The 25,003-nt window shown below is 35.3% G+C and overlaps 1 protein-coding gene across 2 annotated transcripts; it reads left to right on the top strand.

Annotated features, from left to right (window-relative positions):
• Positions 1-5,337: 5,337 nt before the first annotated feature.
• LOC120187445 (TIP41-like protein) lies at positions 5,338-23,281 on the top strand. Of its 2 annotated transcripts, XR_005522287.1 has the most exons (8): positions 5,338-5,776; positions 5,906-5,996; positions 6,212-6,325; positions 6,482-6,541; positions 6,621-6,662; positions 6,880-7,008; positions 7,606-7,785; positions 23,270-23,281. XR_005522287.1 is itself a non-coding variant. In XM_039191154.1 (7 exons), exons 1-7 carry the CDS (start codon positions 5,448-5,450, stop codon positions 7,714-7,716), a joined length of 876 nt encoding a protein of 291 aa, XP_039047085.1. In that variant the 5' UTR covers positions 5,338-5,447; the 3' UTR covers positions 7,717-7,789. The 2 variants fall into 2 exon arrangements, 1 of the variants encoding a protein (XP_039047085.1); XM_039191154.1 differs by lacking the exon at positions 23,270-23,281 and having other exon boundaries at positions 7,606-7,789.
• Positions 23,282-25,003: the final 1,722 nt, after the last annotated feature.

The following is a 25,003-nucleotide window of genomic DNA, read 5'->3' as shown; positions in this document are numbered from 1 at the left end:
AATTTCATCTCTCTTGAGACAGTTTCCCTTGAAACAAAATCTTTGAATTTATTTCTCCTAAAACAAATTTTGTCTCCCTTGAGACAGTTTCTCTTGAAACACAAAATCTTCAAATTTATTTCCCTTAAAACAAAATTTTGTTTCCCTTGAGACCGTTTTTCATGAAACAACAAATATCTTTGAGATCATTTCCCTTAAAACGAATTTTATCTCTTTTGAGACAACTTCTCTTGAAGCATCATCTGAACCGTTACACTCAGCTCAGACACATACTTGAGATGGTCGAGAAGCATTTCTCAAATCAAAAATAGAATGTACACATCAGATTTGAACATTTGAAGAATTCAAGATCAGGGATCAGAACTTGAAGATTCAAGAATCAAGATTCCAGACAGGCAATTGGAGATCGAGATTTCTCTCCAGAGCCCTAAGATAACATATGTTGCATATGCATTTTAGGCACACCTAAGAGCATTGCATCCATAGCATCACATATATGCATAACTTTTTCAGGTTTTAGCTAGAGTCAATTTCAACTTTGCGGTGAAGGATATTGAACTCAAAGCGACACAATTTGCTCGAGAGTATATTTCAACTTCACGACGGAGGATATTTAACTCGAAGCCAAACTTCACAATAAAGGGGTCATCCACGGTTTCAACTTCACGGCGAAGTGAATCGTGTCCACCCGCAATATACAATACTTGGATTTCAACTTCACGACGAAGGATATTCAAGTCAAGTCTCAACTTCACGACGAATGGGCCATCCATGATTTCAACTCCACAACAGATGATATCATACCTGCACATCCACGATTTCAACTCCACGATGGAGGATATCGTACCATTTGAGGCTCAACTTCACGACGAAGGGGCTTCCCAGTTTCAGAGCCAATTTTAACTTCACAGCGAGGGATATTGGACTCAAGACAACACATGCTCAAATTCATAACGAAGGGGCGACTGATTGTCAACAAACAACTTTTCAGTTTTATTCAGAGTCAATTTCAACTTCACAGCGAATGATATTGAACTCGAGACAACACAAGCTCAACTTCACAGCGAAGGGGCGGCTGGCTATCAACAAATAATTTCCTAGTTCCAGAGCCAATTTCAACTTCACGACGGAGGATATTGGACTCGGAACAATACTACCCACTTGGATTTCAACTTCACGATGAAGGATATCCAATTACCAGGCTCAACTCCACGACGAATGGGCCACCCGCGGTTTCAACTTCACGACGAAGGGGAATCGTGTACACAAGCAACATCCATATCTAGATTGGATTTCAACTTCACAACGAATGATATCCAACTCAAAGAAGGGTTATCTGTCAACAAAAACCTTCGAGTTCGACTACGTTTAGCTCCAAGACACATAATTTGCAGCATAACTCAAGGTAAGAAGGGTTATCTATCATCAAAGACCTTCGAGTTCGATTACATTCAACTCAGAGGTAAATCAAATTTACATCATAGCTCAAGGCAAGAAGGTCTATCTGTCAACGAAAATTGTCGAGTTCGATTCCATTCAGCTCGATGACACCTCAATCACACTATTGTCCGGCTGCAATCGAGGTTTTCAAGCTGAGAAGAAGATCTGTGTTAGCCGTGCCTTAGTAGCAAGAAGCCTTTTTTCCGTTAGCATAGCTTAAGTCGAGAAAAGCTATATGTCAACGAAGACTTTTCGAGTTCGTTTTCATTTAGCTTGAGAGCATATCAACCACATTGTGGAGTCAAGTGATTACCTTCCAGTCAAATTTTTAGCCAAGGTCTTTAAACCGAGAAGAAGACCAAAGTGGACTACAATGAGAAGCCACATTCTGATTCAAATCATTTCAAGATGGACTCGACTTCGCGACGGAGAAGCCATCCGCAACTCAATTCGACAAGGAGTTATTCTTCAACTCCACTGAACGAAAATTTGTGTCTTTTTATCTTTGTCTTATTTTTCGTTCCACGAAAAAGGACAAAGAGAGGCAGCTATAGACACCCATTTTCTTAGAAGATAGAACTAGCAAGAGTTCATCTCCTAAGATGACTCTTCCACCACCATATCTTTTAAAGCAACAACCACACCAACAAACGTGCAACAACCGAGCAAGGAGTCTAATTGCATTAGGATTCTATTGTTAATAGGATTCTAAAAATAGTTAGTTTTTTTCACTATAAATACATGTAATCCTCCCCCTTTATAAGACACGGATTTACATACAAGATACAGAGGAAAGCACGAAAAATACAAAGACAAAGCTATTGTAAACGATTCGAAAAGGAAATAAAAGGTAGTATCTTTTTTTACATTGATTTGTTCATTTCTCGCATGTGCATGTTATTTTTCTTGAGATTTGGTTTGAATAACCCAAAGCATGGGTTGCGCCGATGACAAAAAAGGGGTGGAGTTTCGAAGTTTCGAACCTAGATCTACTCCCGAGGTATGTTCATTTTTTAAGGTATTTAATATTCCCCCTAAGTCAATCTTAATCTTTAATTTACCTTGAAATTTACCCTTTAATTTTACATTTATATTAATTTCTTCCCCTATATATTTATTTTTAATTATATTTTTATTTATTTATATTATATTATTTTTATTATATATATCTTATATTATTATATATATATTTATGTGTGTATAGATGTATTAATTTTTCTCCATTTACTATGTATATATATTTTTTCTTAATATTATATTTTATACGTTTTATATATATATTTTCTTAATATTATAATTTTGTTTTTATTTATATATATATATATATATATTATATTTTTACTTTATTTTATTTTTTTCTATTATTTTTTTTCTTCTTAATATCATGTATATATTTATTTTTTATTTATTTTACTTAGTATTATATATTTATTATTTTTATTTGTTTTAGTAAATACTACTTTATATGTACACATTATTTTCATTCCTTTTTAATTTCTTTTATCTTTTTTATTTTTTACTCCATTAATATTTTTCCTTTATATGTGTCTTTGTTTTTTAACATTTTATTCATTTTGTTTATTTTTATTTTGTTTATTATTTTTTACGTGTTTTGTTATTTTTTATTTTTTCTTGTTTTATTTATTATTCTCACGTTTGCACACTTGCTATCATAATTCGATTTTATACTCCGCTACGAGTTAAACATTTTTATCTTTTAAGGGCATTCAAATCAATCAATTGTAAGTAATTTGAATCGGGTCTGTTAAATTTTAATTTAAATTTCGAATTTTCGCAACTAAGACAACCGACAAATTAATTGGTACCGAAAGGGCGGTTCAAGGGTGCTAATCCTTCCTTGACCGTAACCGACTCCCGAACCCGACACATTTCTGGTAAAAACGCATATAAGATAAGATGATGTCCGACCCACCTAAATTCGTTTTAAAATGGTCGGTGGCGACTCCAATTCACATTTTTCAAGTCGAAACCCAATTTCGGGGCCCAACCGAAAGACGGTTACGACACACTGTTTTCCTTTTTGGTTTATGATTTATTTTCCTCAATGGGTTTACTATTTCGTTGCAATTTAATTTACACATTCTTATTGGCTATATAATCAGATTTTTTTTTATATCGCATTGTTGAGATTTTTAAAATATGCTTAAAATTTTGATGAAGAGTTCGTTCTGATATATTGACCAGAATATTTAATATGATAAGTGAAAAAAGACACTGTTGCACGTTTGAACATTGGGGATTAAATTAATAAAATATTAAATATTTATGATTAATTTTTTAGAATTGTGATTAAATTAAAATGAAATATAAAAGTTTTTAATTATTTTCTGCCCTATTAAATTTGTTTACTCTTGGTTTTTTTTATCAATTTATTAATCTTTTATTGATTGTTATTTAAAATTTATTATTGATAAATATACTAAAATATATCTTAAATTTTTTAAATTAAATTGTTTTAGGTATATATTTTATAAAATTTAATTGTTTAAAAGATTTAAAATAATCATGGTCAAAGATTATTTTTTAAAAAAAAGTAAATGGACACATTTAATGAGGTGGAGGGAGTATTATGTTGATTTTATAACTTATCATGTTTTTTTAAAAGAAAAGTAACTAATTTTATTAAGAAATAGAAAATATCTAGAATTACAATAAATGTTTGCGATAAAAATCGTAAACTAAACACATAATTAATATATTTTCCTATAATCATTGAGAAACTAATAACTCAAAATCATATCAGGAGGTAAAAATTCCATTAAGAAAAACTTGATTAAGATATAGATACAAACATATATGACTGCTATGACAAACGAACCACAATAGTGGATTTAAACTACTAAAAAACTACAGACAAAAAATACAAACCAGAGTTAAGCATCACGAGATAACTATCTACGATAGTAAATTGCATATACAAATATAATTAGAGGGCCCAAAGTAGGTAAGATCAACGAGATAACAAATGCGCGTCATCTTGATTAGTATAGCTACGTCAAACCCAATCACAAAAAAAATAAATGACAAACGATTAAAAATAATAATAATAAAGTGTCAAAACCTGGAAAAAACGTACTATAAAAATAGATAAATTCATGTTATAAATAAAATTATTAAAGATAAAAATAAAAATATGAGATAAAAAAAATCAACTATAACAATCAATACTAAAACTGATATTACCCGCCCCTAATAAAAGAAGAAAGAACCAACGTCTCAACGACAGATAAAAATCAGAAAACAAGCGCTAATTTCAATTGTAATATCCCACCCAATCTAATTTTATTATGATAATTACCTATCATGTTATTTACTTAATTTTTTAAATTAAATAATTATTTTATAATTTATTATAGTCAGGGGGCTTAAAAATTCTATAGTCCAAAGATTATTGTATATTTTACTATTAGTTATACTTTGTAAATTATCTTCTTATTTTTAAAAGGATAAAATTAAAATTTGTTCTCAACATTCATCAAATTGATAATTTTTATTTTTTTATTTTTGAGTATTTAACTTTTAATATTTTATAATAAAAAATCTTTAATAATAACTAAATAATTAAATTTGATATTTTTTAAGTATTTTAGCTCATAATATTTCATTTAAAGATAATATACTCTTATTTTGGATCGTTAGTATGTTATATGTTAACTAACTATTCCTATTAATGGAAGGAATTTTTTTGTCTTAAAATAAAATATTAAAGACTAAAATACTTCAAAAAGTTATGAAATAAAATAATTATTTAATCAAATATTAGAATGAGTTGTTTGACATTATGTCTTTTTCAAATACATGTTATCTTTGGGCTTGGATCGAACAGGCTTTAATTTTCAAGGATCGGGAGGGACCAATTAGGGTTTGCAAATTCTGATTGGACCTGGACCCTAAAAGCGTATCATACATGGGAGAATAACTATGCTGAAAGAAAAGGCGAATATTAGAAGAGACGAGGGAAGGCGTGAAGTTCGGTATAATCGGCGATGATGGAAGTGGAAGTAGACGAGAAAGACCTGAAATCGGCGGGAGCCGAGCTTTTGAAAGATGGAAGACGAGGTTTACGTATCCGTGGATGGGAGATCGAGTCTCGTAAACGCTCTATTCTCAATTCCTCGGCTCTCCAACAGTGGGAACAAAACCTCCATACGTCTCACTTTCCGGAAATGATTTTCGGTGAAAGTTGTTTGATTCTTAAACACCTCCGCAGCGGCACCAAAATACATTTCAACGCGTTCGATGCTTTGGCCGGTTGGAAACAGGAAGGTTTGCCTCCTGTTGAAGTTCCTGCCGCTGCTAAATGGAAATTCAGAAGGTGAAAATGTTTTAAGTCTTTCTTTTAACCTTTTCTTTTAATTTGAAATTGAGTTTCTGATTATTTAATTTGATTTAAGTCACAAGTGGAACTAAAAATGAAGTAAAATTGATTGCTTTGTTGGTGCAGTAAACCCTTCCAGCAGGTGATGTTGGACTACGACTATACGTTTACAACTCCTTATTGTGGGAGTGAAACGGTTGAGCTTGATTCAGACAAGGTCTGAGCTTTTTGTTTTTATATGCAACTTTCTTTGAAACTGTTTTTTGAATTAGGGTTTTAGTTCATTTTGTATAGAATTGTGATATACATTAACAGTTTTGTTGTTTAGGAATTAGAAATTTTTATAAATGTCTAGCTGTGTTTCCTAGAGCTAATTTGAATTTTTAAAATGATGACGATGATGTTTGTGTTGGCATTTTAAATTATGATCAGCATGGAAGTGGGGAGATTTCAGAGGGATGCTCGAGCCTCCATTGGGAAGACTGCGAAGACCAGCTTGATGTGGCTGCACTCACATTAAAAGAACCTATTCTGTTCTATGATGAGGTCAGATTCTTAGATTATATTAAACATAGTTTGAAAGATGTCGCACTGTATTTTATGTAGTATTCTTGTCATTTGCATCTTGGGAGTTACAAAAGTAATTTTTTAACATCAAAAAGAAAAAGAGGAATTACAAAAGTAACCATGTTTGTTCTGCAGGTAGTTTTATATGAAGACGAATTGGCTGATAATGGAGTTTCACTTCTAACTTTGAAAGTGGTAAATGCTGATTTTGTAAGGATTGTAATCTGTAATTCAGAATGGAAGACAACTAATTACATTATTGCCTTTTTTCTAGAGAGTCATGCCAAGTTCTTGGTATCTACTCCTGCGATTTTGGGTAAGTGGGAAGACTACCAATTCTCTCAATAGAAAAAAATATGCAATTTACATTTTCCCAGCCGTCATGTTTTTGCCCCATTAACCCCCACCAGCTAACCTCATTTTATCCCGGAAGAAATCTGAACTCGGTTCATGTGATTGCCTGAAAAACCATCAAGATAAAAGCTGCTGCGATTTGTTTCCCCTTTCAGCCACTTACACAGTTTCTCTAACAGCTTCGAGTTGATGGAGTGCTAATGCGATTAAGGGACACCCGCATGCATTGTGTTTTTGATGAGAGCACTAATCCTGTCATTCTTAGGGAAAGATGTTGGAGGGAAGGAACATTTCAAGCCTTGTCTGCAGTAAGTATATAATCACTCAGACATTCACTGTCTTTCTGCTTGTTTATGTGTTCATACCGACATTTATTTATTTGCACATACATAATTGGCAATGTTGCATTGGAAGCTTACTATCTTCCTTGTAAGTCTTAGTGGCAAGCCACAAGCTTAATTCTTTGTTGCCACAACTTTAAGTAGTTTTCTTTATTTCCCCGAACCAGTCGCATTAGAACGCATTTAATGAATTTATGTGTCATAGATTAGGTAATTTTTAAGTGCTACCATTTGAAGTGGCTTTTTTTCCTCCTTTTGGTTCAAGCGTGGGGTGGGTTAGTGTATCGTCAAATTCAAGCTCAAGGGAACTTTGTTTTTATGCTATTTGAATTTAAATGCACAATATAAATGTTTGGCAATATAGCCCTTGACAATCACAACTCATGACTTGATAGGTTGTTAGGTAACATCATTGTCAGCCTTGATGTTTTTCTATCAAGGAATGTATTGAAAGTAGCACATTAGATCTTATTTACATATATTATAAACTAAAGCAGCTTTCTTGCTTAATCTTTCGACATTGATGTTGTTTTGCTTCTTGATGCTTCTTTAATTTTGGTGCAGAAAGGATATCCTACTGATTCTGCTTCATATAGTGATCCGAGCATCATCAGCAAAAGGCTGCCTGTTATCATGCATCAGACCCAAAAGCTTATAATCCCTGGTAACTTGTAGACTGTAAATTGCCTTGCACAACAGATTCATTATTTGGATGTGTAGTCATTGCGAACTTGATCCATTTAGGTGGATACCATATGCAAAAAATCATTGTTCACGCATTTCATTTACAATTAACAGTTGGGTGTAAACAAGAATAAGAATTCTCTATCTATTATTTGATTTGAGGTGCCAATCCAGAGTTTCATATTTTATTCTGTTTGCTTTTAGATTCTCTGTTATATGATGAATGTTTGACACTTTTAAAGGCGATGGTATTACTTTTAGAGTAGTTCTTTGGTTTGATGCTAACGTATTATTATTATTATTAAGGTATCCATGCATTGTCTAGTGTTTACAGTATCCAAAAATAGTAGCAATTTCTAAGGCTTTGGTTGTAAGATCGAATGAAAATTGGAAAGATGAAAAATATGGTGTGAAATATATATATATTGATGTGCTTGGTTGGAAAGAATGGATATTGTTGAAAAATAAGAGTAACGGAAAAAATTAGAAAAGTATAATTTTGAATATTTAAGTAACATCTTTTTTGGTTCTCTTAAACGTGCTCGGCTCGTCAGACTGCTCTAATCTGATCCTCATCGGTGGCCAATGTATCTTCTTCACAGGAGGCTGAAGTCAGCCCCACCGATCATTATGAAAATCTTGAGTTAGAACTACAGGGGTCTTGGGAACCCTCTTCAATCGTTGGAGCAACTTGTTGCTCGAAAAGGTCCTGATGTTGTATTCATCTGTGAATAGCATTCACGGGAATCTCTTAAGTATTTGTTGCATATGGAAGGCTGTTTGCTTGCACGCAGTTCATTGGGGTGTTTTGGTTTGATATTGTATTGGGCTTCTATTTGATCTTCTCTCCTATTTCGATCATTACATTGATTCTATAATACACGCTGGTGATGCATCCTTTCGATTTACTGGATTCATGGTTATAGTGATCATCGCTTTCATTCGGTTACTTGGTATTTGCTTGATAATTTACGGTCTCAGTCGTCTCTTCCATGGTTAGTTGGTGGTGACTTTAATGAAATTTTGCTTGATTCGGAAAATGCAGGAGGCCGATGTCAGTCGTTCTGCTATGTTGGCCTTAGGAGCTGTATTGATTGGAACAACTTATGGGACATTCGTCCTAGTAGGGGCTGGTTCACGTGGTTCTGGGATGCTTCTGAATCTTTCGGGATTTGTGAGCGTCTTGATCGTTATGTTGGGACTCCATCGTGGCTATCTCTTTATCCTACATGCTCTGTGGTTAGTGAATCCATGCATTTCTCAGACCATTGCTTCATTATGATGGACACTGAATTCATTGTCACCTCCTTCCTCCAGGCGTGAAGGTTATTTTCATTTTGAAAATTGTTCGAGGGATAAATCCGCTTGTGTTCAACGGGAACAGGCTGTTTGGAATTCTACAACTTCGACTCTTGCTAAAATTTAATCAGTGTGCATTCACTTACAAAGTTGGCAGAGGGAGCGAGTGAAGAGGAACAGAGTGAGCTTAACAATACACGACATCGCATTAATTCCCTCCCAAGACCCCATGACTGAGTTGAACTTTCAGGAATTTAGCTGCCTTTGGGAGGATCCGATGCATAGAATGGCTCGCAAGCAGGTCTTCTGGCAACAGCTTAGTTTTAAAATGTACCAGGTGTATCGAGACGTAAAAGGTCTTTGGAGTCTAGGCGCGGCGCAGCACGAAGGTGCGTGCCTTTCATAGGCGGGGTACATTTTTATACTAAAAACCTATAAATCAATTATACAATAAGTTTTGTACTCAAAACATATTTTTGTTATTTGTAAGTTTTGATCAGGGACGAAATTCCCTTAGGGTCCAAAGGGGTCTCGGCCCCTGTTAAAATTTATATATTAGATATAATTTGGTTCATATAAAAATAAATATTTAAATTTAAAAAAACATAAAAACTTATTGAATATTTAATTAAGTATGGGTCGAACTAAAGAATGATAAGTTTGTGTTGTCAAATGTTTGGCCTAATTACAATTTAAGTCATTATAAGTTTAAATATTAGACAAACTAGTCTTTTGAGTTTTGAATTTTAAATTTAGGGTGAATACAAAGTAATATCTGTACAAAAACTTTCAACTATTTTACAATAAACGCTCATACCCTCTACATACGTGCTTGAACTCGGGACCTCAAGGATAACAACAATCATTTAATCAATAAGGTCGTTTGGTTCATGTTGAATTTCGAGTTTAAAAACCTAATAAATATTTATATTTTTCTTAAATAGTCTAATATTTCGGCCCCTATCATTATTTAATTCTGACTCCGTCCCGAGTCTAGTTTTTTTTGCTGGATCTAAAGGATTCAATGATATAGTGGAAACTAACCCGAAATCCATCTTCAATAAATTGAAATTTAAAATAATATAAAAAATATAATAAATATTGAGAAAATATGAAGGAATGAATATTATATACTCTAGTTGTATTACAGTGTAACTCCCTCAGATCGATGCAGGTGGTCCGATCCGATTCGGGTGGTCCGATCCGATTCGGGGTGTCATATTAGGTTAAACCATTAAATTGAGATTTATTTCCGTTCGATCTTCCACTTTCTTAAGCGAGCCATATAAGTCATATTCGGTTACCGACTTTTTTATAATATTCAGATCGAGTTTAGAAAGTGATCACTACATACATGTGACGAATTATGCTCATCCATGCAAAAATCAATACCAACATGTTCCATAAAGAATGAAACATGTAGTAATGTATTACCTCGGTTTTTGTGCCATATCGATTGACCGTTTAAACTCCATTCGATCACCCTCGAACTTGAATTCAACGTCTAATAATTCCTTGGATACATAGCAAACGAATTTACGTAAGAAATTGAACTTAATTGAGAAACCAACTTGAATCCGAAGATAAAACATTGAAAAACGACTTACCAGGTGTAAATTTGGCAAAACCGACTTCGTATTTGGACTTAGGACGTCGAAAAACATAAAATAGGGCTTTTTCATAAAATTTGACTTTTTTAGGTCAAAGTCAACGGTAAACTGTCTGACCTGTCAAAGTCAACGGTCAGATCGGTCAACGGGTTGACTAGGTCAAAGTCAACGAGTTGACTCAGTGACTGGGTCGGCAAGCGGGTCGGTAGGCGGGTCGGATCAGACGGGTCGTGTCAACCAGACTCGGTTTTGGAAATTTCCCTAGACCAAAACAAGGCCCACGCGCGGGTGGTGGCACGTGTAGCGGTGACAGATTCTTCCTGGAGCATCAGCACAGCATAACAAGCTAAAATCAACTCAAACATCAACCATAAACCTTCTGAAATAAAAGAAAAAACTCAAAACCCTTACCCACGCCGGCGTTGGCGACGGGGCGATTTTCGGACAAGGAGATCGGTCGGGTTAGGAGCGGACGGCGATGGGGAGCTTAATGGCGATGGCAGTGAGGCAAGCTAATAATCGAGGTGGCCGAAATTTACGTAAAATCGAAAGCAGGGGATAATTTCGACGAGGATTTGAGCTTCGATTCACGACGGAGGGAGGCGTTTCACGACGTGATAAAGTTCGAGCTTTGGTCACCAACCTATGGGGAGTCGAATGGGGATAACAATGGTCCGAACAGCAGTCGGACGATGATGTTTTAGGGCGGTCAATGAGGCTTTAATTGGGGGGAATTTATTTTTCACTACCCAACAAAAAATGGGATAATTCAAGTTCAAGTCCCTGAATTTCCCACAAGCTTTGAAATCAAACTATAACTTTGAAAATTTTACAATTTGGTCCTTAATTTATCTATTGATACTACTTTAATTCGATACTTAAAATTATAAAAAAAATTGCCCCTAAATCTGAGTGTGACAATTCCCCCTCCTTAAAAGAATTTCATCCTCGAAATTCATTCAAGTCACAGAAATGCAGAAATGAAGCTTCCATAAGTTCTTCCATATCTTCAAGTAGCTTTTACAGAAGTACAAGTCCTCTATTAGTCCTAAACCAGCTGAATATACATTCTCGTCAAAACTCTCCCTTGTTTCAGTAAGAAAAACATACGGAATTATCCTTGTAGAATCAATTCGACCTTGGTTATGAGGTTAGGTTCATAGAGCGGTAACATCTCCTAACTTAGTTTTTGGAGTCGGGTCAGAATTTCTCGGATAAGTAACTCTCACATTACTCGTGAGGTACTTTACAGAATTTAGACAAACATCACTGGTATTATTTTATGCACAAGTCAAGCCCTAATGAATAGAAAACTTAGGTTAGCTCGTTACAGAGAGGTACTCGACCTTGGAGTTCCGGCTTAGAGAAGTACGGTTGTAGTCTAAGGGCATATACTGATCGGACATCATTTGACATTCGACCTTCCGGTCTATCTAGAAAAATTTGACTCAACCTATGCTCTGATACCATTAAATGTAACCTTCTCAGACCGATGCAGGTGGCCCGATCCGATCCGGAGCATCACATTAGGGCCACCGGTGCGACCCACCGTAAAAATCTTGAAAAAATTAAAACTTTTATTAAAACATGTAAAATCATAAAATCAATTTATAAATACAAAAATAAAAATTTACTAGTATTCATAAATATAAAACATATTTTCAGACTCGTATATAAAACAAAATACAACCTACATGCCCTTAATCACATGCACTGTACTCCGCAAGCAACGCCGTTGGAACTCCCTTACTGATGTCGATAGTTGCACATGTTTGATTCTTTTAGACTACAAGATTACTAATGGGTCGATTACTAATGGGTCTAATCAGACATTTAAAGTTAATACTTTAGAATCCCACTATGATTCAGGTGCATCAGGATAGTAATCAGGAACCTTTACATTGGAATAATTCAAGATTCAAGTTCACTGAGAGTGATTCCATCATTTAGGCCAACAAGGGCATTTTAGACATTACGATTTCTAATGGACTCTTAACAACTTAATCTAATAAGGATGAATTAATGATTCATGGTAGTCAAGATTCATGTCAATTTATTAGGATACCGAGTAAACTAGAACTGATCAAATCCTAACATTGTGATATCTGTCAACCATTTTAATACCGACAACACTAATCGAACTAATCATCTTCAGAACCATCATTGAACTGGGCTTGAGGAACTCTATTTATTCCGATGGTATTAGCTCAACTTATGAATTGCAACAGTCCACAGGATGACTAACGTACTTTAGTCATACTCCACAACCTTTTATGGGCGATACCATATTCAGTTTTTCTTAGTGTTTCCAGAATTATCCAATAATGTTCACTTATTTCTAGGTAATGAAAGTATTTGGATCATTTTCATACTTGAGATTACTATAGTCACCTTGAAGCTCCATGTATTTTAATCTTTTTGGGGTTTAAGAGTATTTCAGCCATTTGCATAAAAAAATTACTTTAATATTCCACAGCTAGACGATATTTTGGTAATTCTTTTCAATCCAATCCTAGGTACATTTTTTGGTAATTTGACAGATGTATTTGTTCAAACTTATTTGAAATTTCAAGATTTAATCATTTTGAATTATCAGGATTTCAAGTCCCATTTAAGCTACAAGTCCCAACACTACGATACTTGTCAATTATTCTTACCGTAATACTTCACTATTATTCATTTCTAATACTTAATGACTAGCTGAATTGCTCAATATCAGGATCGTCACTGAAAGGTTCTTAGGGAGACGAACATGTATGCCAATGGTATTTATATCATTACTGTGTTGCAACCGTATTCCACAGGTCGACATGATTATTTTGTGGTTCAAAACCCTTATGGATATACAATATATAAACTTATCAAGGTTCCAGACTTATCTAAGTCATTCGTTTAATTCTATGTCATTGAGACTACTTAGGTCATTTAGTAGTCAAGCTTATCCCGGTCGCTTCGAAGTTTCTAGAGTAATTCAGTCGTTTCCACAATTCAAATACATACAATACTTCCACTTAGTTCAAATTGGTCATATAGTATAATCATTTTACATTTCGAGGGTATTTTGGTTATTTTTACCTCATAAGGGTATTTTGGTAATTTTATCCCATATTTCTAATTTTTAGTAATTTCATATCCAATTATTCCAAAAATTTAACCTTTAATGAGATTAATTAGAATTTACGAGTTCTGAGATTTATTGATTTACTGATTAAACCATTAAACTAAGATTTATTTCTAATCGATCTTCCACTTTCTTAAGTGAGCCACATAAGTCATATTCAGTTACTAACTTTTTTATAATATTCAGATCGAGTTTAGGAAGTGATCACTACATACATGTGACCAATTATACTCATCCATGCAGAAATCAACACCAACATGTTCCATAAAGCATAAAACAGGTAGTAATGTATTACCTCAGTTTTCGTGCCATATCGATTTACCTTTTAAACTACATTCGATCGCCCTCGAACTTGAATTCAACATCCAATAATTCCTTAAATACATAGCAATCGAATTTACGTCAGAAACTGAACTTAATTGAGAAACCAACTTGAATACGAAGATAAAACATTGAAAAATGGCTTACCGGGTGTCAATTTGGCAAAATGGACTTTGGATTCGGACTTGGGACGTCGAAAAACATAAAATAGGGCTTTTCAAAAAATTTAGCTTTTTCGGTCAAAGTCAACGGTTAGACTGGTCAACGGGTTGACTCGGTCAACGGTCAATGGGTTGATTCGGTCAAAGATAACGAGTTGACTCAGTTGAGTTGACTCAATGACTGGGTCAGCAGGAGGGTCGGGTCGAGTCAATGAGACCCGGATCTGGAAATTTCCCCAGACCAAAACAAGCCCCACGTGCAGGTGGTGGCGAGTGGCAGTGACAGTGGTCGGGGTGGTCAGTCGCTTATTCTTGGAGCATCAACACAACATAACAAGCTAAAATCAACTCAAACATCAACCATAAACCTTCTGAAATAAAAGAAAAAGCTCGGAACCCTTAACCACGATGATGACGGCGATGAGGTGATTTTCGGACGAGGAGATCGATCGGGTTAGGAGCGGACGACGATGGGGAACTCAGTGGCAGTGGCGGTGAGGCGAACTGACAATCGAGGTGGTCAGAATTTGCGTAAAATCGAACTATAGGGATAATTCTGACTGGGATTTGAGCTTCGATTCACGACGGAGGGAGGCGTTTCACGACATGATAAAGTTCGGGCTTTGGTCACCAGTAGATGGGAAGTCGAATGGGGATAAAAATGGTTCAAACGGCGGTCGGATGGTGAGGTTTTTGGGAGGTAGGTGAGGCTTTAATTTGGGGGGAATTTATTTTTCACTACCCAATAAAAATGGGATAATTCAGGTTCAAGTCCCTGAATTTCCCACAAGTTTTGAAACTAAACTGTAACTTTGAAAATTTTACAATTTGGTCCTCAATTTCTCCCTTAATACTACTTTAATTCGATACTTAAAATTATAAAAAAATTTGCCCCTAAAGGGGTGTGACATACATAATTCAGGATCATGTATTAAATATTTATTTTTTGAAAAGGGAAAAACCAGTCTAGTATTTTGCAATAACAGGTAGCAATCAAAGTTTCAATAATGAGTGTAAAGAAAAAAGAAAGAAATAACCACAAAACAATCAAAGAGATAAACAGCCTTGAAATAAAAACAATGAAAAAAGCACAATAAAAACTAGATAAGCTAACATTTCTTCTTCATTGCTTAAAAACTAAAGGTTTTTACCAGAGAAGACCCAATAGATTTTGAACATAAATGAAGAAGCATGGAAAGGATAGAGAAAAGAGACGTGGTAAGTTTCTTATTATTTTCTCTCCCCCTACATAGGTGTAAGAAGCGCAACGCCTGCGCTCATGCTAAAAAAAAAACCAAAAGCGCGAAAAGTGTGTGCCCATCATTTTGTGTTGAGTCTGTTTCGTCGGAGGTGATTTTTTCGACGCTCGCCAGTGTTCAATGTCTTAGGCATGCTTAGGAAACTTTTGTAAACTAAGGGTGACAGAGGTCTTGAGTCCATGGGCTCGTACATGGAGATTCTAATACTGACATAAAAAAAATACTATCAAGAGTATTTATCGAGTAGATGGTTCATGGGTCAGGGACATTGACTCTATTTTGGAGGAAGTGAGTGCCCACTTTCAGTCTAGTTATAGATCTTCATTATCTATTCAATCTTCTAAGCTTCTTGATTCAATTATCCTGTTGGTGTCGGACGATGTGATTGTTGCTTTGACAATAACTTATGCATGTAATGAGGTACATATGACGTTCCTTCAAATTCATCCTCACAAGGCCCGATGGATTGATGGTCTTCCATGAAGTTTTTATATGACATTTTATACTCTTGTTGGGGATGACATTATATCACTTTGCCTTGATTTGTTAGAAGGGCGAAAGAACATATTTGAGGTTAATGATACAATGATTATTCTTATTCTAAAAATTGATAGTCCCGAGACTTTAAGGCAATACAGACCAATTGTGGTTTCTGTGATACTTTACAAGATAGATGCTAAAGTATTAGTGAATCACCTCTGTCCATGGATATTGTTAGTTGATGTGTTTAGTATTGTTTTTATTTTTATATTTATTTGTTATTTGTGTGTTGCTTAAGTTTAGGAGAAAGTTGTTCATGGGTTGTTGCTTAAATTTAAGAATATGTTGTTAGTGGTTTGTTGATTTTATTTTATTTAAGTTCTGAATGATTGTTGAATAATATTACAACATTCAATCTCCTTCATCTATTGAGTTTTCTTTTCATTAAAATACCAACAATTAGTATTAGTGTTTTTTTTCTTGAGGGACACGTGTTAGTTATTGCTATAGCATGGAAGGTGAGTATTTCTTTTCTTTGATTACAACGCCTATATTTGATGAAGACAATTATCCAGTTTGGGCAATATGCATAGAGACTTACTTGGAGGCTGTAGATCTTTGGGAAGTTGTGCAAGAAGACTATGAGATTCATGCATTCTCAACCAACCCCAATGTAGTACAGATCAAAGCACAAAAAGAAAAAAAGAAGAGAAAATCAATGGCAAAAACATGTTTATTTGTTACAGAATCACTGACTATTTTCACCAGAATTATGTCTCTAAAGTTAGAAAAGGAGATATGAGATTTGATAACTCCTTAAAAAGACTGTGTTTTGTGTCTTTTTACTTAAGTTATTAAGTGTCTGAAAGCCATTGCTTTAGCTTTCTAGCTGCATTTAGGACATATTTGCATGTAGTGGATAAGTTTAGCCAAGGCAAAGAATATTTGGATAATCTGATGGTGCTGAGGGGAAAGGTTGTTTGTTGGTTGTGATGATGCACGAAAATGACTAAGAAAGAATTCATTTACCGAGACAAATTAATTTGGTCTATCGAACGTAAGAAGGCAATAGTGGGGAACAAAATTTCTTGCCAAGGCGAGTTTTATCTTGCAAGTCTGACGCAGCACAAGACGAAACTACTGACGTCACTTGGCCAGCTATCCAATAGATATCAGGTGCAATCAAGCCCTCATAAAGGAATTTGGGACCACTGCCAGTTGTCATGTTATTCACGCAAAGGGGATAAAGCCAAGGGTATTTAGGGAATAAGGGCACTAAACCCTAGAAATTCCCATTATAAATACCCAGTTATATCTCTTTATGAAAGGGGGATTTTTGGGGAGTAAGATATACCCTAAAAAGAAGATTAGAGTAAGCGACGGTGACAGTTCACTTTTTCTACCGTTCTTACTCGACCGTCCTTGGTGTCCTCCATAGTCGGGCTTCACTGGAGTAGTGGCCAAGCCCTCAAGAGAGGTTGGTCATCGGAGCAGTCATGGTGGTGGTCCAAATGTCATAGCAGAGCTCTATTTTGGGAGTTTTTCTTCCTTTGTTCTTCGTTTTCACATCATTTAAGGGCTTGTACTTAAAGATTAAATTTGTGAGATGATATTTACCACATCATAAACTGTTTTATTTGGTGTTGGATGATTCTTGGAATATACTTTATTTTATTGTTAATGAATGATGATGTTTGTTTATGCTAAGTGTTGTTTTTTTCATTGATTTAAACTTTTTCCTTGACACTATAAGAGCTTTTGAGAGATTGCCTGGTGTCACGACGAAACATTCCTAGTATCTGTGTGAACAAGGGAACTAATATAGGATGGTGATGTTTTAATCCACCTTAGACATAAGACAATGGTTTCATTCAACTAAAAAGGGTGAATACTTGAGTATGCTAGGTTAAAAGTTATAGTTTATGCTGAGGAGTATTGTCGTGACAACAGTTTGACAAACCAAGGGTTGTAGTTCACGCTGAGTAGTATTGCCATAGAAAAAGTTCTAGGAACACTCTATTACATCCTGTCAGGCAGCATAGACATAGCATACTAAATCATCCTAGACATAAAATAATTTCTCGCCATAGAAAATTCAACCCAAGGGCTCCGTTAAAAGTCTGATTGTGTGAGGTTTTTTAGATTATTAAACTCAACGTTTTTATTTGCTTTAACAACTTTTATTTGTTACCTTTGCATATCTTTATTGCCTCGACCAAACTTTTCTACTCACTTCACTTTATAATTTTTATCGCCTCAATATTACATTTCCACCTGTTTATATCATTTGGTACTGCTCGTTTTTCTTTTTAGACAATAATTTTATGACTAATTAGTGACACTTAGTTTTAGCTGTAGAAAACATCAAAAATTCCCACCAATCCCTGTAGAGATGATAACTCACTCACTACTATATTACTTGCATCAATTGTGTATATTTGTACATATTTGCGTTTCACAACACACACATTTACATGCGATCAAGTTTTTGGCTCCGTTGCTGGGTATTGGAAATTGGAGGAATTTTGATAATTTTTCCATAGAAACTTTTAGTTTCTTGTCATTTTTCTTTTTTAGTTAGTTAGTTTTACGTGTTTGGCTTTTCTTATTTTATTTTGTAGGTTTATGTTTTTGCATGACTAGAAGATCTGCTGACGAACCATTTATAATTTGAACCTGAAATCGAGCGATTGTTCAGACAAAGGCAATGTGCTCAGCGTGCCAGAGGCAATATGAATCGACTGCAGTTTCAGGTTGATAACCCTATGGAAGATCAAACAAATCCCAATGTCACAGCAAATAATATTCCCCAAAATACTGCAAGACCACAAGCGATATGAGATCACTTAAATCCTATTCTCGATGATCTCAACCCTGAAATCGTGGCACCTAAAATACGGGCAACCCATTTTGAACTGAAACCGGTGATGTTCAACTTGCTCAATTCTATCGGTCAGTTTGGAGGCTTGCCTAATGAAGATGCTAGACAACATGTAGAAGTTTTCCTTGAAATATGTGACTTGTTTAGGTAACAAGGAGTGCACGAGGACGTGCTGAAGCTAAAATTATTCACGTACACTTTGCGCGACCAAGCGAGAGCTTTGTTGAGTGGAGTCCCATCATGTTTAATAGACTATTGGGTTGATTTGTGAAAAAGTTTTCTGCTTCGATATAATCCACCCAATATTAATACCCAACTCCGTAATGACATTGCAAGTTTTCGCCAAGGCGATGATGAATCTATGTACGAGTACTGGGACATATATAAAAGTTTGCTTCACAAATGCACAAACCATGAATTCCATGACTGGACTCAAGTCGTCATGTTTTATAATGGAGTCAACGCACTTACTCACATGATGTTGGATGCCTCGACGAATGACACTCTACTTGAAAAATCACCCGAGGAAGCCTTTGACATCTTTTATCGGATAGCCAAGAACGACTATCAATTCCCGTCTAAGGCTTGGAACAGGCAGGAAGATATTCGGGGTATATGAGCTTGACAACAAGGATTTAGTTTCTTTCCAACTTTATGTTATAACAAATATGTTGAAATATTTTCAGCGTTCTAGCGAGGTGAAAGAAGTAAAAGCATCTAGCTCAGCTTGCATTCTTTGCCGTAGAAATTATCATGAGAGTGAATACCAGAAAACCAGGAGTCTATCAATTTCGTGGGTAATTTTAATTGAAGTAACAACAACCCCTACTCTAATACATACAATCCTGGATGGCGACAACATTCAAATTTTTCTTGGGGTAATCAAGTAAACAACAACAACCATGCATGCAATTTTAATAGACCACAACAAAATGCCTCTAAACATTCGAGTTTACAGCATCACCAAATTCCTTAAAATAATAATAAGGGATCTATATCTTTATCAAATTCTAACTCCCTCGAAGCTTCACTGCAAGAATTTATGGTCTCGACAAAAGATTTCATGGCTTCAACCAATACCTTGATACATGAACACTCATTGACAATCAAGAATGAAGATGCTTTATTACAAAGCCAAGCAACTCTATTACAAAGCCATAGTTCATCATTGAGAGCATTGGAGAACCAAGTGGACCAAATTGCCATGTCAATATATTCTCGCCCACATGGTAATCTCCCTAGTGACACTAAGGTCACTAAGCCTCACGGACAAGAGCAATGCAATATGCTTACACTTAGGAGTTGTACCCAAATTAATCTTGATGACAAGTTTGGGAGAATGAAGCAAGACATTTATCGCCAAGGTGCTAAACAGGAAGAACTAGAAAGTCAAGCTAAACATATTGAATAAGATGATTTACTTGAGGAGAAGGAAAAGGGTGAGGGCTCAACAAGTCAATCTATTAATGGTGGAAAATCTACTGCCAAGGCAAAAGTTTTACCTCCACCTGCAACAGATGAAGTTAGACCCCAACCGCATTTCTCTCAGCGATTGAGGAAGCATAATGATGAGATCCAGTTCATAAAGTTTGTTAATGTCCTCGACCATCTGTATATTAATGTTCCACTAGTCGAAGCCATTGATCAGATGCCTTCCTACGCCAAATTCTTGAAGGACATTTTCACGAAAAATAGAAAGGTGGAAATAACAGAAACGGTTGCCACGGTGATAGAATATTGTTAAGGAATGATTAAACTTCCACCGAAACAAAAAGATGTTGGCAGCTTTGTTATACCATGTTTAATCGATGATAACTATATTGGGAAAGCCCTTTGTGACTTGGGGTTAGGCGTAAACCTGATGCCCAAGTCCATATTTTTGAAGCTTGGAATGTGCAATGCTCAACTAACCACCGTGATTTTGCAATTGGATGACAGATCACATGTTCGTCCTAAGGGAAAATTGAAAATGTAATCATTAAAGTGGACAAGTTTGTCTTTCCAACAAATTTCCTCATTATGGGTTGTGAAGCTGATAAAAATGCACCTATTATTCTTGTGCATCCCTTCCTAGCTACTCAGCGCATCCTAATAGACTGTGAGAAGGGAGAGTTCACAATTCGGGTGGCTGATCAAAGTGTCACTATCAATGTTTTCAACACTCTTAAATATGCTGATGATTCTGAAGAATGCCATTGCGTTGAAGACATAGAGCCAAATAAAGAAGATGGAACAGAAAAATTAGGCCATGACAAATTTTTACATCTGGACAAGTATGATACTCTGTGCCAAGATAATATTTCCCAGATAGAGGAGCGTAAGACTTTTCACCACGATGATATTTAACAATCAGAGGGACACAATAATTTTGGTCCTGTTGAATTTTTTCAAAAACATGCATACAAAAACATTTGCCTAGGCAATTTATCTAAAAGTTTGTTGAATGTTTTGTCACATTATAGGAAAGCTCTCGGGTGGTCTATGACAAATTTGAAGGGAATCAACCCTACCATATGCATGGATAAGATCCAGTTAGACGAGTGTCATAGAAATTCTATGGAAACCCAAACGATAATTAATCCTATAATAAAAAAGTGGTGACGAAGGAAATCATTAAATGGCTAGATGCTAGGGTGATCTATCCCATATCAGATAGCTCTTGGGCCAGTCCATTTCAATGTGTGCCGAAGAAGGGTGGCATGATAGTGGTAAAGAATGAGAATTATGAGCTTATGACTACACAAACCATTACAGGCTGGCAGATTTTTATGGATTATAGAAAGCTCAACAAGGCGAAAAAGAAAGACCATTTTCCCCTTTCTTTCATTGATCAGATGCTTGATCAGTTAGCAGGCAAGATAATTTATTGTTTCCTTAATGGATATTTTGGGTATAACCAGATCACCATAGCACCTGAAGATCAGGAGAAGACCACCTTCACCTATCCATATGTCACATATGCCTTTTAGAGAATGTCATTTGGACTATGCAATGCCACGAAAACTTTTCAGAGATGCATGGTAGCCATTTTTTCAGATATGGTGGAGGACTTCTTGGAAATATTTATGGATGATTTTTCTGTCTCGGGCGATGAATTTGACTGATGCCTAGGTAATTTATCTAATGTACTGAAGCGATGTGAGGAGTCCAACCTTGTGCTAAATTGGGAGAAATGTCACTTCATGGTGATAGAAGGAATTGTGTTGGGACATAAAATTTCTCTCCAAGGCATCGAGGCTGATAAAGCCAAGGATTTTTCGAAGATCTCAAAGCCTTTGTGTTTGTTGCTTCAATAAAAATCATCAGTTCATGTTCAATGACGACTTCCTCAACGCCTTTACTGATCTAAAAAAAATTACTTCGGCACCAATTGTTGTTCCACCTGATTGGGACGCCCGTTCGAGTTCATGTGTGACGCAAGTTACTACGCTATAGGGATAATGCTAGGGTCAAGAAAAGGTAAAATTTTCCATGTCATCTATTATGCTAGTTGTATCCTTAATGATGCACAACTTAATTATACCACCACTAAAAAAGAATTGTTTGTTGTGGTATTCACTTTTGATAAGTTTAGAGCATACCTTATAGGAACTAAGGTCATTGTACATACTCATCAATCTGCCATTAAGTACCTAGTAAATAAAAAGGATGCAAAACCTAGGCTTGTTAAATGGATACTTTTACTGTAATAATTCGATCTAGAGGTGAAGGATAGGAAGGGTACTGAAAACCAAGTAGCAGATCACTTGTCTAGGTTAGAGAACAAAAACATTTTCCATGACATGACAGATATTCAGGAGGATTTTCCTACAGAGAAAATTTTATTTTCCGCGGTAATTTTGTGGTATGCTGACATAGTCAACTTTCTTGTTAGTGGTATTATGCCTCTAGATTTATCTAGCCAGGGCCGAAAAAAGTTCAGACATGATGCACGCCATTATTTTTTGGATGAACCATTCTTATTTAAACAATGTGGTGATCAAATAATTCGGAGGTGCGTCTCGAAGAAGAACACAAACAGATCCTCTTTCATTGTCATACATCCCTCTGTGGAGGGCACTTTGGTAGGATGAGGACTGTTGCAAATGTCCTCCAATTTGGCTTCTACTGACCCACCTTATTCAAGGATGTGCATGACCTATATAAGCCTTGTGACCGTTTCCAATGCACAGGGAATATATCGAAGAGAAATGAGATGCCTTAGCAAAATATTTTGGAGGTTGAACTCTTCGATGTTTGACGCATCGATTTTATGGGACCCTTCTCATTGTCCTTTGGTGATCAGTACATACTCTTGTATGTGGATTATATATCCAAATAGGTTGAGGATGTGGTAACACCTCAAAATAAATCCAAGACCATGTTAAAGTTCTTTCTTAAAAACATATTCATGCGTTTTGGAGCACCGCGAGCAATTATGAGTGATGAGAGTGCCTATATTTACAAAGAAATGTTTTTTTGTTCACTGCTTTAAACTTTTTCCTTAACACTGTAAGAATTTTTAAGAGATTGCCTGGTGCCACGGTGAAATATTTCTAGTCTCTGTAAGAGCTTTTAAGAGATTGCCATTTTTTAGGAGTTGATATCTAAAATCGAGAGAGTTAGGTTTGATCTGTGTGAACAAGAGAACTAATTCGGGATGGTGGGGTTCAAATCTACCTTAGAGATAAGGAGAGGGTTTTATTTGACTAAAAAGGGTGAATACTTGAGTATACTAGGTTAAAATTTATAGTTTATGCTGAGGAGTATTGCCACAACAACAGTTTGACAAACCAAGGGTTATAGTTCATGCTGAGTAGTATTGTCGTAGCAAAAGCTCTAGGAACACTCTAGTACATCCTGTCGGGCATCATAGGTATAGCATGTTAAATAATCCTAGACATAGAATAATTTCTCTTCATATAAAATTAAACTCAAGTGCTCTGTTAGAAGTCTGATTGTGTGAGGTTTTTTAGATTATATTAAACTCAACATTTTTATTTGCTTTAACAACTTTTATTTGTTACCTTTGCATATTGTAGACACCCGTTTTTGACCTGGCTTAAGAATATTATAAATATTATTATTATTAATTAACTAATTTATATTTTGATGCAGGCCACATACAGACCCGAGACATCTCCCCAGCAGTTTCACAACATGTTCACCAACAGACCGCATCACGTGCACCATACCAGCAGTGACAAGATTCAAGGATGTGGGCACTATCCTTAATTGGATTTATGTGCAGGATGGAAGGCTAAAAAGAAAAAAATTGTTAGTGGAAGTTATAGACCCACGCAACTACATTCTACCTAAACCATCACCAAAGTCAGTAAATTCAATAAATCTCACCTAACCCATCAACATCTTACCAAATGTAAGAAAAAAAAAGGAAAGGGACAAGGGGATTCGGTGAGGATGGCAACCATAAAGAAGGGGGAATTCTGTAGAAGAAAAAAAAGAAAACGGAAAAAAAAGAAGTTTACCTTATTTTTGGAAGCTCTCGTCGGAGAAGAAGAATCTCATCACGAAGGTAAAAAGTTTTAGTTTTTAAAGTTGTAGTTTCAAGTTTCATAGGAAAGGGGTCGGTTTTGGGATATTTGAAGGTTTCAAAAGTTAAAAAATAGAGAATAGGGAGATAAAATGAGAGGCGGTAGAGAGAAGATAAACAGGGTTTGGAAAAGGGTTTCAACGTGTCTTGTGTTTGAGATTGGAAAATTGCATTTTTAGTAAACTTGTAATATTTTTTTAAAAAAAGTAGTCCATTTGTATTGTCTTTTACATAGGCCCAGTGTAGTAGCCCACATGTTACAATATATATACATTATATAATAAAAAATGAAAAGAAAACAAAAGCCTTATCCTATACTATGCTTCAGCAGCCGGTTTTGCTTCAAAAACAAGGGGGAAAAGTAGTTTTGAAAAGCCAAATATGTGATGGGGTCTAACTTTTTAGGTGAAATTTGTTTTATTATCATTGGATTAATTTTGTGTGAATACATTTCTTCCTTACTCATGTTTTTTATAATATTAATGTGAATCATTTAATTTAAATTGGAATTTTAATTTTGCTTTTGCGTATGTCAATTTTCAAATTTTGTTAATAAATTAATATTGGATTTATAGATTTTAATTGCAACAGGCTTTATTTTTTGTCACTATAT

The sequence above is a fragment of the Hibiscus syriacus genome, unplaced genomic scaffold (genome assembly GCF_006381635.1).
Source record: "Hibiscus syriacus cultivar Baekdansim isolate YM2019G1 unplaced genomic scaffold, ASM638163v2 tig00113725_pilon, whole genome shotgun sequence".
NCBI lineage: Eukaryota > Viridiplantae > Streptophyta > Magnoliopsida > Malvales > Malvaceae > Hibiscus > Hibiscus syriacus.
Note: the sequence above shows the minus strand (reverse complement) of the source record. Positions and strands in the feature narration are given on the sequence as shown.